Source organism: Calonectris borealis, chromosome 7, assembly GCF_964195595.1.
Source record: "Calonectris borealis chromosome 7, bCalBor7.hap1.2, whole genome shotgun sequence".
Taxonomy (NCBI): Eukaryota; Metazoa; Chordata; class Aves; order Procellariiformes; family Procellariidae; genus Calonectris; species Calonectris borealis.
This window is the reverse complement of record NC_134318.1, coordinates 10,207,210-10,220,915: the sequence shown is the minus strand read 5'-3', so window position 1 is coordinate 10,220,915 and position 13,706 is coordinate 10,207,210. Positions and strand designations below refer to the sequence as shown.

The following is a 13,706-nucleotide window of genomic DNA, read 5'->3' as shown; positions in this document are numbered from 1 at the left end:
GCCATGTCCTACCCAGTGCTCCCGGGTGGGTTGTCACTCAACGCAGAGGGAGCTTCCCAGGCGTGCCCACCGCAGGCATGTGTGTTGTCACTTCACCGGCGCTGCGGCTGTGCGGGGTGCCCGGTGCTCTTGGGGTCCCGGCACTCCTGGCAGCTGAGCTGGGTGCTCCTGGTTGGTCAACATCAGGCAAAGTGTGTCTCGCATGGTAACCTCATTTCTTGACATCCAGGAGTAGGGACAGGCTCTACGCAAGGGGACAAGCCCCTTTTCCTTGCTGGGAGCTGAGTTGCCCCAGGAGGGTGCCGCGCGATGGGAGATGTGCCACTCTCCTTTGCAGGAGCAGCACCAGGGATGGAGAGTAAAATCTTTCCCCCCAGATTCCCCAGGTCCGCTGGGAATCTCCACCTTGCACTTTACTGTAGGAATTTGCTAACATGGCAGGGGTTGCCCCTGCATTGTTCAACTTTGTGCAATGGAGATGTGTCTCAGAGCTCCCAGAGAGGGTCGGCAGGACTTCGGAGCCCCTCCAGGAGACCTGCACCCCACAGACAATGCAAAATGGCATCTGTAAGCTTGTCCTGAGCATAGGCACCAAGCATTGCAGGGACTATATGGACCTACCGAGCAAAATGCATGTCTGCCTTTAAATGGTGACTGTGGCCAAAACAGAGGCTTGCAGCAATTTTGGTAGAGTGACCTGGGGAAGCTGCTCTGTCCCCGTCACCCTTCCTTTGAATCTTTCCCATGCAGTAAATCTGCACCGAAGGTAAAAGACGGGGGTGGTTCGTCTCCCCCTGCTGAGCCATAGGATCGAGAGTGCCTGAGCTTCGCTCGCCTGGCTGTGCAGCTAAATCAACAGCTGTGTTTGTAATGTCACTAATTTCCAGTTTACTTAAAACAAAGTGCCTGAATTCTCTTACAGCAGCGCAGTTCCCACCTTTCAGCAGTGAGCCATTCTCATTACCCACCAGCACTCCCAGTGGGCTGTGAGGAGTTGTTGATGAAAGGATGAAAGAGCCATTTCTTTAAGGAAGGAAAGTTCTTTGGGAAGAAAATTGAACTCAAACATATTTTGTCTTTGCTGATAAAATACGTGCCAGTTTTGTACTTCAGACAAATGCAAATAATCCTATTGCTATTGTGTTCTGCACAAAAGCACGCCAGGCTTGCTTTCATAACCTCTGGATTGTACAATGCGGACCAGGGAAATCAGGCTTGAGGAGCACCCTGCTTGATTTCCTCAATGTATTTTATATTCCCATTTCAGAAAACAGGCTGAAACCTTAGAGTTCGGGTTATTCCTCTCCCCTCTTCTCTGCTGGGAATTTGTCGCTGGTGCCCAGGAGAGCTGCCTCCTGCTCCTGGCCATCCCCACCAGCTGATTGCTGTTGAAGGTGCCTTGTTTCCCGTGCTTACACTGGCAGCGTTGCTCCAAGATTTATCCCTTTTGAAGAGCATCAGGGTAAAAAAGACAAGATTTCTCTTGGGATCAGAGGTCGGGCATTCCTGCTGGTCCCTTAAAACAACTGAATATTTTGCCACTGAGTTTCTAGGGAACAAGAATCAGGTTTCTCTCGCTGAGGTTATCGATAGGGGCCCTTTTGCACTGCAGGGGCTGTCACTGGAGCCGCCCGGAGCTGCCCCGGCTCGGTGGCTGCTCATCCCGGCCCTGTGCTCAGACCCTCTGGCTGCAGGGCGTGCGGGCAGCTCTGCCCGGCTGGTGTGAGGACCTGTTGAACCAGATGGTTGCCCTCTTGAACCAGGCAGACCGGCCGTCTCATCCCCCAGCTCCGGCAGTGCCTTCAGAGGAAGGAGCAAAAGCGGCTGTGGCATAATGTGCCCAGGAGGGAAGTGTTTTCCGAACTCCTACCAGTAAAGAGATTTATTGTCTGTCCCTGTTCAGTGTTTTTGAAACTCTAAGAGCTTAATGTTCTCATGATTTACATTAGCATCTAATCCTTCCATAATCTTACTAATCCTTGACCCCAAGATATCCATTGGCAGTGAGTTCCACGGGTTAACTGGTTGCTGTATTCATTTGGTGGAGCAGATTTAAATCTTTTTCCATTCCCATTGCAATCAACATCCTTAACCTTCTGGCCGAGCATGGGAATGGGGCAGCATCTCCCAAGGAATGGGCTTCGGTATTTTAAGTCCTTCCAAGATTATTCTTGTGGCTCAGAGCTCCATTGCGCCCTGTTTTGTTTTGGGCTTGCAGCCCTTGAGAAAGCAAGATGATGTCAATGAGAGTCGTGCTGGAATATTTTATTCTGCCAGAAAGAAAACAAAAATAAACACTGAAACAAGCGATATAAAAAATATTGTAGGGGTTGTGCTGAACTGCCTCCTTCCCTCCTTCACCCTGTGTGTCCTGGGCATATGGTTCCTCCCCGGCCTGAGAGCCCCGTCATACCCATACACAGTGGGGAGAATTAAAGAGGAAACTGGCAGCCTTAACATTTAATTTCCTTCCTCTTTCTGGGCTGGTCAGATCCTTTGCATTATTGTAACTACTTTTTTTATCATGTCTATAAATAGATGTGCTCTCATGTGTCCCGTGAAGCAGAGTCGGGCCAAAAAAGTCATTCATTCTGCATAATCAATACATGAAAATGTAGTGGTTACTGGCTTGGATGAGATCTTGTATTGTTAGTTCTGTAGCTGGGAAAAAAATGTTGACTAATAAAGATTAAGGGCTTTTTTTTCTTTTTATGAAATGCTAATGATGAAGACATGTTTGATATACTGTGAAATACATTTCTCTAATGTGAAGTTTCTGCTTTTTGTTGGGAAAGAGATTCAGTCCCCGGAGGATTTTAGAATTTGTAAATATAAAATTATCTGCTTCAGTGTTTTTTAAAAAAAGGTTGGCAGAAAGCCAGATTACTTACATTACTGTAATAGATTTGCTGACCTCTGACATCTGCTGCAGAGAAGTACATTGAATTTTTCATAATATCAGATGATGCAGATCTAAAAACTCAGTACACTCTGCACCATTGTTTAATTCAGGACTTAGTAATGCAAAATCTTTTTTTGAGTAGCAGTTTATACGTGATTAAACTTAATATTGCCGATTGTAATAAATCAGGATTAGTATAGTACTGATTTGTTAATCTAACTTGTATTGATTTTAAGTTGTCTTTATTTAAAAAAAAAAAAAAAAAAAGACTGGCTTTTCACAGTGACTGAATTTAATAAGAAGCCCTGTGATAGCGAAGACTCCCCTACTGTTTCTGCTCTTGGCTGGAAAATGTTATTCTTGTATTATTCCAGGGAAAAAAAAAAAAACCTCATGCTGCTAAAAATCTGCTGCCTGTGGAAAGATTTTTTAATACACTAGTGCTTACATATTCTATTTATGTTAATTGACTTATAAATAATACATTTTATTAATCTTAATATTGGAATCTTGATCATGATAAAGACCCTTTTATTTGGTCTCCTCGCAGGCTTTACAAGTAAATATTCTTTAGACCACAAAATATTCCCCCTCTTTTCCTTTTTTATGAATACTTTGATACTTCCCCCCTGCCACGAAATACAGCCACAGTTCAAAGCGACTGAAAACGTGGTTGTTGTTTCCAGGGTGCGATACATTCGAGGTATCCGGCTCCATTTTTTTGGACGTCATCTTTACCTCTCCTTGCGCAAAGATTGATTAAATCTTACCTGCGCTGCAAATATTTGACCAAAAAAAAAAAAAAATCTCCTGTTGGTTTCAGACATGTCACATTCTGCTAAATTATTTGGCCAACAGCAGATCGCATTCTTCCTGTGTTGGGCAATATTGACCTTAAATTGGCTAAGCCGGCTGCTTTCATGGCATGTGAGCCGGCTGCTTACATGTTCCGAGAGCTGTATTAGCTTTATTACTCCTGCGCTATAAAAACTTCTAATAATCAAATGATAAGATCATATCCTGTGGGTAATTGTGTTGTACCATGACAGGATAACTGAAAAAACATTCAGTGAAAATTGCAACCGACGGAAATCTCTACGTGAAGCAGCAATTGTTGGCGTTGCTCGACTTGGTGCTGCTCCCCGGGGTCTCGCAGCCCGTGTTCCTGCCCGGCTCCTCTCCCGCTGCCCCCGTGGCCCCCAAAGCCCATCTCGGCGGCGGCGGGGGACAGCAGCCTGCCGGCCTGCGCTGCAGACGAGGAGGGGAAAATCCTAGAACAAGCCATCCTTGTGTTTTGATTCAGTTTTACCTTAGTCATGCCGCCTCCCCGATACACGAAACATTTAATTCCAGATTTCCTGCCGCTGGCTCCGGGCCTTTGACCGGCGATGTGAAATGTATTTTTACTGCTGTCCGCCTGCCAACTGCTGAGCTCAGTGAAAAATAACTAAAATGAAAACCTTGTACTCCCACATGAACCCTTAAGATCAGAAAAGGAAATTTAAGCCACGGTTACTAATTAGCGCCAAAGCTAATGAGTTCTGGTGAGGTGCAGGAGGAGGAGGAGGAGTTTGCGTCCCGCGTTACCCTACAAGGCTCGGTGGAGAGCACGCGAGCGGTGATTAATCGTGTCGGCCCGGGCCTCGCGCCCGGCCCGGCCGTAGCCACGGGGTTAATCGCGCGGCATCTTTCATGGAAAGGCCTGCTCGTGGGCCGGGAGCGTCTCCGTCTCCCGTGGGGCGCGGGACAGCGTCTGAAACCTTTACGGGTGGAATATGTAGATTTTTAATGGGCGACGCGTTCCCATGGAAACAAAACAAAGTCAAACACTCCCCTCGCAGTGCTAACAATTATTGTAATAAAATGTGTTTTTATTAAAAGCGATTTTAAATATTTAACACATGACGGAGCGGCCTCGACGCTGCCCTGTGTGAAACCCAACCTTGCCTCTAGTGAAGTCCAAAGCTCTTTGTGCAGCGCAGGGAGGAATTCGGTGTTTTCACCAATATTTGCGCTTTGCGAATGAAATGTAGCAGCCTCAAGTATGAACAAGATTATTTTTTTCTTATTCTGCTTAGTTATGCTTTTTATTATATAAACATTAACTGTAATATTACAGTGGGAAGCAGGTATTTGGCAACTACGTATTATTTTGCTAAGTTTGCATAGAGGGAGCAGTTTCCAGTTTTAGCAGCTGTAACATGTTTAAACTCAGTTTGTAATGGGATCTGAAGATGAATATTCCCTGTGGGCTCTGCTTAGCTTCATTACTGGAGCCCTGCCAAATTCAGGGCTAGAAAGTATTATTCACGCCTCTTTGCACATACCATGTCAGAGCATGCTCAGTTAATGAATTTTGTTTCTAATATAGCATAAATTAGGTTTATATTTTAACATAATTTATGTTGTATTTTATTAAAATGTAAAATATTATGATCACGAGCAATCTAATTTCTGCTCTCTTAAGCCCAAACTGTGTTTGAACATCTAAGTATGTAAATCAAAATTGCATGCGTAGAAACTGATTCTAGGATAACAAACGAATATCTGAACCAAAGAGGTTTCTGCCTTGGAGTCTTAGATTAAAGATAATTAAGGATTCCTGGTATTTGAACAGATTTATGTTGTTTATAAGCAAAGTACATTTTCTTCATGGAGTCAACTTGTCTTTTTTTTTTTTAAAACAAATTATGTTTGCTGTATTAAAGTTCATATTTTTAAAGTCTGAGTCTTGTATTAATCCCACAGTGAGTCATTAATCATACCAAATGCATTATAAAAACTTTAATCACTGAAGTTGAAACTGAGATTGTAATGCAATCCATCCCTTTTAATTATATCAGTTATTTTTCCTTTCAGATCAAGAATTGCAAAGGGAAAACAGATAGATTAAACTCAGTGTGTTTGATGCTTTCGGGGGAGGGTATTTTTTGTTTGTCTTTGTTCCTTGCTTTTTTAAAGCGATTTCGTGCACTTTGTGGAGGACAGTTCCACAGTGAAAAATTCCTTCGCTTTTAACTCTTTCCCTCTCTCCTTCTTTCCTACAAAAAGACTCACTGGGGAAGGCAGGGGTCGTGGTGACTGTCACTGTATGGGTGCATTGGAGGGGTGGCGGTGGGCTGGTGCCGATTGCGGCGTGCCGGGTGCTGTGCCCACCGCCGCAGGTTTCCTGCAGCCCTGCTCTCTCGTCTTCTGCAGAGTTCCTGGCGCTCGCCCTTGCATGCAGGGGAACCACCAGCCTGGAAATGGTGTAGCTGTTATCAAGTTGGCTGTGGCTTTGTAGGTGTTTTCCTGGGGGTTGCTGCATGCTTTTAAGGATAGGGAGGGAAAATAAAAATAAATGGTGGGTTGTTTTTTTAAAATCAGTCTAAAACGTAGTGGCTTATATCCTCATCTGGTACAAATTGGTGTAGCCGCACAAACCACTGCAGCATCACTGACAACTGATCCACACCAACTCCAACTCTACTGAATTTACGCCGCATGATAATCTTGCCAAATAAATTGATTTATCATACTTGGATTTGTAGATGTAGAGTTTACACTGTTGCTTTTATGGCATGGAAGAAAATGGATTTATTAAGTAAACTGCTCATAGCAGATACATTTTGTTCTTTGCTAGAATGGCAAAATCTGATCAATTATTTGTTCCTTAATCCCCTAGATTAATCCTGCCGTATGAAAGATTTATTAAAGGAGAGGAAGATAAGCCACTGCCTCCAGTGAAACCTCGAAAACAGGATAACAGTTCCCAGGAGGGTGAAGCGAAAACAAAAGTGTCTGGAACAAAACGCATCAAAAATGAAAACCAAAAGAGCAAGAAGGAAAAAGATAATGCACAGAAACCCCAAGATGCATCCGAGGTTGGTTGCTTTCCTGCTTTTCAACTTTTCAATCAAAAATGTACAGCTTTAATCATGTGAAATCCAATGGTAAAATACATAATTTAAACTCGAGAATTCCAACCAGCTGGCCTTTGAGTTTGCTCGGCAATGGAAATTCAGTTGTTGCGGTACTGTCTGTGCTGGGATTTTGCTGGGCTACAAACAGCAACCAGTTAGCTCCATATTGCATAGCAGTGATGGCAGAAGACCAAGGCTGGATGTAACAAGTACCATTTACTGCTCATTGTATTATACAGTGGTCACCACTAAAAGATCAGCAGCTGCCAAAAGGAAACCACACAACTACCACAGTTATTTCCTAATCTAAGTATAGGGTGCGGGAACCTCTAATACTGTTGATAATACTGTGGTAACTGTTGGACACAGCTGATTTTTATAATGGTAACCTCTGGATCAGCCCTTCCATGCTCACAGATGTACGTATGTCTGTCAAAAAACAGATCACTCCCCAGGATTTTTATTGTGTTATACTAAATTTCTCTTTGGATTAAAAGGTCAGATTTTGAGGGAAACACCCTCCAAGCCTTAACTGAGACCGACTTCCCTCTCACATGCCACAGATGGCTTCCAGCTGAGATAGGTTCCTATTCTGTCACCTGCTTCACATGGGCAGGCCCCGGGTTCCACGTAGAGCTGCATTACCTGCAGTCATAGGACAGCCCTCTTGGAACAGATTTTATGTTCACAGCCCGGGGAAAGATAGGTCAGTAGAATTCATATTTGTCTGCAAATAAGAGTAAGTTTCACGTGTTGTTAAGTGATAGAAAATCAATGGGGTTTTTGCTCCGGTGTAACTTAAGCCCTTTCTTTTGCACACCCTGCCCACTCTCTCCCGTGCCCTGCTTGCACCCTGTATGAACGAGGTGTGAAGCTCCTCACACGCAACCCCTACACAAGACATTGCTTTTCCTGTCTCGGTCTGCCAGATCACAGCAGCCTTCAAGGCGTTGCAGTGAAAGTAAGTATTTAAAGAATGTTGAAACACATGACATGCCCGGCAGACTACGGCTGCTCCTTCGACTTCCTTGCCGTCTGGCAGGTACATAAGTCCTGTTTCTAAACCAGTTTGGAAATTGGTATTGAGTCAGCTACCAACAATCCTCCTCCTCATTGTTTAAAAAAAAACAATGCACGACCAGTAAACACGGATGCCTCTGAGACTTTGTGTACCCAATTTTGAGAACAGAAAATTTTTGTTTTCATGTCCCACTACCTTTTTAAGTTGTGCTTACAAGGATAATTTCATCTCCCATCCAAACCAGAATTTGTGTTTTAAATTGCCTTGATCAACAGTACCTTTAATATCTAATGTAAGAGCACCCCACAGAGAGGGGAGGGTATTTTTGTTTTCTCTCACACTGTAATTTTAAAGCAGGGAACCCTGTTGGGGGAAAACCTCTCCACTTCTGATGAAAAATACATAGAGAGGAGAGTGCGCACAGACCTGCTTCAGTCACTGGAAGGTTGCAACACAAGTTGCTCAAAGCAAGGAGACGCAAAGTGAAGGCTTGTGCTCCCTTTCCCTGTCATTCCTTTGTGCCTGGTTATTTATTGAGGGGTGTTGGATCAGCAAGATACGTTACACACTATCCGTACCTGCACCGCCAAGCACAACATAACAAGTCAGCAACAGAGCGTCAGCCTTAACTTCGAATTTCCTTGCTTTTGTTGTTCCCTATCTCAAACTTCCTGCTGCTTAAACTGCAGTTATTTTTGTGTGGTTTGCAGGAAGAGTTCTTAAGCTGCGCTTATCGGAAATGTAGGGAGCCTAGACGAGACAATAAAGATGTACAATTACAGCAGTTTCCCATTGTAAAATGGTTCTTTTTATAGCAGAATTAATGTCTCCTCCCTGACTGGGATGGAAGACATGTCCTGCCCCTGTTTAATCAGGGTGGGCGATTAAAGGCCTCAGCCTTCATGCAGGTCACGTACGGGTAGGTGGTCACACGAAGCCGCAGCAGCGAAGGGGGCTGGCAGGGGTGGATGCTTCCACCCTGGGCGGGTGCAGAGCTGCAGAGCTCCTCTGTGCTCTGCCGTAGGGAGGGCTCCGTGCCCAGGACGTGGCCCTTACGGGGCCAGCAGACAGGAGACGTCCAGCTCCTTTGGGTGGAGCGAAATCCAGGTCTGCTGGAGCCGGGCAGAAGGTTGCCTGTCCCTCTCACTCCAGCCGTCCCCCAGCAGTGGAGCCCCATGCCAGGCTCCACATTTGGGTGCAGTCCTCATCCAGGCATGGCCCCAACCAAGCTGCTGCTTAAACCATTTCTGCATGTGGCCTAGAAGCTGGCCGTAGCTGTGAGCAGTAAAAGCGTAATCAAGTTACAAATGTGCGGTCCGCTCAATTGCGTGTTCAACTCGTACACCATGAGAAGTATGCAGGGAGAGAATATAACTTTAATTTATTAGGGTTCCATTTGCTTTTGTACTCTTCACTGTTTTCCTGCCATCACAATGACATTGTCAATGTAACGAGATACCAGACAAAATGCTATTAGCCTTAGACTGCACATTTCCTCACAATAGCTGAAACTTCAATGAAAATGTTGCTTAACAGAAACAAAGAGCAGAATGTACAGTTATTAAATACGATTTCTTTCTTTTTTCTCTTCCTTGCTTTGCTCATCTGTCTGGTATTTTCCTGTAATTTTATAAGCTCAAGAGACTAGCGATGGTACTTTGTAAAGGACCTAATGATGGTATTTGGCTGCAAAAGGCAGCTATGAGTTTAAAAAGAAGTTAGGATGACTAACAGACACTGTAACTAATAGGCCAACCAAACAGACAGGAATATTTAAAAGCAGCTGTGAAGAAATAAATCTCTGAGCGGGTTAGATTTGTTAGGACCTTCTCCGATCCCCTGCTCCTATGACAGACGATAAAACAGCATTTAGATAATAATAACTTTCTCGATGCGTCTTATCTTTACAACGAAGAAAGAAAGAAAACAATAATAATAAAGGGCTCACACAATGCTGCTGTTTTATGACTGTCTTCTACCACGACATGTCAGAGGAGAGTGACAGCAGTTTTGAAAAGGGCTGTCAGTCAGCTGGATCGCAGATGGGACACTCTGGTGACCTCTGCGGGTCACAGTTCAGCCGGCTACATAATGGGATGAATAGTGTGAATTGTGCACACAAGCTTTATTAATGGGGGAGCAGAAAGAGCTGCAGTCCCATTGACGATAACGTATAAAAGCCATGTTTGTAATAGCGGGCACACACGCTTACTGAATGTTGACAACTTCATTTTAATCCGTTAATAAAAAAATGTGTGTCCTAGTTAAGCTGTGGCAGTGATTTGCTGCCTACAATAGGGATTCCTAGTATGCAATTTCTATCATTTTCACACTTTAATGCAGAACTGGGTGTGAATGATCTTCTCTGTGATCACTGAATTTTAAGATAGCTACGCTGGAGAGACTTTATGTAAGAAAAAACATGGGAATCGTTGTGTCATTTTCGTAGGTGAAGTTGGCTAGCGGGAGAAATTTCTATAGCCTTATCGTTTGTGTCATGAAATCTGCTCTCCTGCATTTGCCTAATTAATTTTAAGAGAGTATAACCTCAGCGTTTAGCTATCTGGTCAAACCACTGGTGCCTCTCGTCAGGTTACAAACATCTGCTGCTTTGAAATGCCTTATTGTGACCCTGGCAGGGACGGTGTGTTTCTTAACATTACGGTACATTTCTTTGTTTGAGTCCAGTAGCTGGCATTAGAGCCTTCACGTTCCAGCAAGGTGATTGACAAGTACTTCCCTAAAAGTAGCCAACAGTGTACTGTGTATGATCTTATGAACAGTCTGCCGAAACGCACCGCATTCTTATTACTGTCTGTTGAATCGTTTTATTAGATTTCATCAGAACAAGAGCAGGATCAGGAATCAGCAGACCAGAAAAATCTCCCTGAACATCCTACAGCGGGAGAGATGAAACAACCCGTGCAAGGCCCTCCATCTCTTTTACCAGAGGCAGCTCGGCCACTGCCTCTGGAAAAGACAGACCTGACAGAAAACAGCACAAACAGTGAGAAAGCCAAGGAGGAGGTTCAGCACTCGTCCTCTTTCTCAAGTATATCCATGCCTCCGGAAGAAGACACCGTGCTGGATGCCACGGTCACAAAACGATTACATCCCCCAGCAGATGCCCTGGAAGACACAAAGCCTGAACAGAGACTACACAAAGCTTTTACTGACAGCTTAGAAAGCGAACCTCCAGAAATGCCCTTCACGGCTTTCCCAGTCCAGCTGCCCACTCAGAGTGACATGGAAGACGACAAATTGCCAGAGATGGCCGATTACATTGCAAACTGCACGGTGAAAGTGGACCAGCTGGGAAACGAAGATATCCACAACGCACTAAAGCAAACACCCAAAGTACTGGTGGTCCAGAACTTCGACATGTTCAAGGAAAAGGAGCTGCCCGGGTCCATGAACGATGACTCCACTTTTGGTTACACGCCGCTGCTGTACTCAAAGGGTAATCCAGGCATCATGTCACCCCTGGCAAAGAAGAAGCTGCTGTCGCAGGTCAGTGGGGCAGCCCTGTCGTGTAGCTATCCTTACGGTTCTCCTCCACCTTTGATCAGCAAAAAGAAACTGAACGGCAGAGATGAGTTGTCCTCAAGCATATCACAAGGTCCCCACGCCCCTAATTCTGATCCTGTAGCAATTAATAGGCCCTCAGTCATACAACACGTACAGAGTTTTAAAACCAAGGAAGAAAGGAAATCGATTAATGACGTTTTTAAACATGACATGCTAAGTAAACCGGATCCTCAGCGCTGTGATTTTTCAAAACATCACCTCAGTTCTCTTGCCGAGTCGTACGTACCGAAGACGGATATCCAGGACTGCAAAGATAAAATGAGTGAGAAAAGGGCACTGCAGCACTCCCATGTGCCCACTTTCTTGGCAGATTTTTATTCATCACCTCATCTGCACAGCCTTTATAGGCACACAGAACACCACCTTAATAATGAACAGACATCAAAGTACCTCCCCCGGGACATGTTCAGAGAGTCTGAAAATATTTCTACTTTTACTCAACACAAACACCAAGAAAAACTAAATTTAAATTATCGCCCATCTTTGCATCAGCAAGAAAAAAAAGCAGCAGTGGAGGCCTCTTCAGATGATCAGCCAACAGATTTGAGTCTTCCAAAGAGCATACACAAACAGACTGCAAAGGCTCCGGGCTCCAGCCTCCCTCATTCATCCATGGCCCAGCCAGAAGGCAAAGGCATCTCCCCGTTCCAGGCTGCGAGCAGCCAGGCGGTGAGCCTAGACTGTAACCCCAAAGCTTGCCGTGTGTCCCCCATGGCCATGGCCGCCCCGAAAAAACACAGCGAGTTGCTCCACAGGGCTGGGAAGCAGCAGGCCCAGAGGCTGGAGAATCTGAGGAAGATGGAGGGGATGGTGCATCCTATCATCAGCCGCAGAACGAGCCCTCAAAACATGGGGGCTGCCCGGCCTTTAAAACGGAGCCTGGAGGATTTGGACAAAGTCATTTCTGAAAAAAAAATCCGAGCTGTCTCTCCTCTGCACTTACCAAAGGAGACCCCGGCGAAAGACAAGGTTCCCGACCCGGAGGGGGAAGGCAGCAAGCCGGCACACGGCCTCCATTCTGGCAGCATGCTGGAAAGCCACAAATTTCCCCTTTCAGCCCCCATCTTCCCCGGCTTGTATCCGGGAAGCCTGTGCACAGGGCTGAACAATCGCCTCCCGCCCGGGTATTCTCATCCCCTGCAGTACTTGAAAAATCAGACCGTGCTCTCCCCACTGATGCAGCCTTTGGCTCTTCACTCCTTCATGGTGCAGAGACAATTCCTCACGTCCCCTGCAAACTCTCAGCAACTGTACAGACACTTAGCTGCAGCAACACCTGTAGGAAGTTCCTACGGTGACCTTTTGCATAACAGCATTTATCCTTTAGCTGCTATAAACCCTCAAGCCGCGTTCCCACCTTCCCAGCTGTCCTCTGTACATCCCAGCACAAAACTGTAAACCCCCTCGCTCACAAAAAAAGGTCTGAGGAGAAAAGTTAAGTTAGCGACATTCCTCCCCCTGTGACGATGTCTCGCAGATTTAGCGATCTGTATTTTTGTCAACCAGGACACAGTCGTACCCCGCCCAGCGGAGCGCTTCGGAGTTTGGAGACAGGACTGCTTCTTTAATTCTGGGTCCCACATCAGCCCCCTCGCCCCTTATCCCTGCCCCTGCAAAAAAAAAAAAAACAAACCAAAAAAAAACAACAAAAAAAAAAAGAAGGAAAGAAAAAAAATCATTGGATTTTGCATATGTGTTTTCTGAAAGGACTTGTGTATGGTAAGAGCAAACGTTCAAAGGGAGCCATGGAAGTGCAGGCCCAGTCCGGAGCTCACTGAAATCCCAGGGGAGGGCTGCGTTTGCCTTTCACTGAGCCGAGGACCAGAGGCCGTGCCTTGTTGCAAATGAGTCAAGGACTCGAGATGAACCTGGAAAGGAGAAGCGGGCCGAGAATCCGTACAATCAGTGGATGTGCTTTTTTGGGTAACTTTTCCTGACTTTTAAAGATCAATCAATGCAATGTATAGTAAAACGGCAATAGATTTTTCATTTTAACACTATTAGAACAGAAGGGTAAACACTGTTTAATTTGACTGTACATATCCACTTCGTAAACTACCAGTGTCACATTTGGTCACAATAATTTATATAGTTTTGTTTGTCCAGTATATTCTGTGCTCTTTATGTTTGGTTTTTTGTTTTGGGTTTCTTTTTTTTTAAATTAAACAGTATCATTTTATCTGCAACTTTTTTTAAAGGCTGTGGCTGTCCTAATTTTTTTTTTTACGTGTTTGTAATTTTTCCAGTTTCTTTATACTTTTGAGCAGCGTTTTTGTTTTGTTTTTGTGGTAAC

At 44.9% G+C, this 13,706-nt stretch overlaps 1 protein-coding gene across 2 annotated transcripts in view; it reads left to right on the top strand.

The window, feature by feature from the left end:
• The window catches only part of ARID5B (AT-rich interaction domain 5B), a 120,699-nt gene extending 107,420 nt beyond the window's left edge, over positions 1–13,279 (top strand). For both annotated transcript variants that reach the window (XM_075154273.1, XM_075154272.1), the window contains 2 exons: positions 6,567–6,765; positions 10,661–13,279. In XM_075154273.1, the coding sequence (XP_075010374.1) occupies positions 6,567–6,765; positions 10,661–12,811 (2,350 nt within the window). In that variant the 3' untranslated portion in view covers positions 12,812–13,279. The remainder of the gene's footprint in view (positions 1–6,566; positions 6,766–10,660) is intronic.
• The last annotated feature ends 427 nt before the right edge of the window (positions 13,280–13,706 follow it).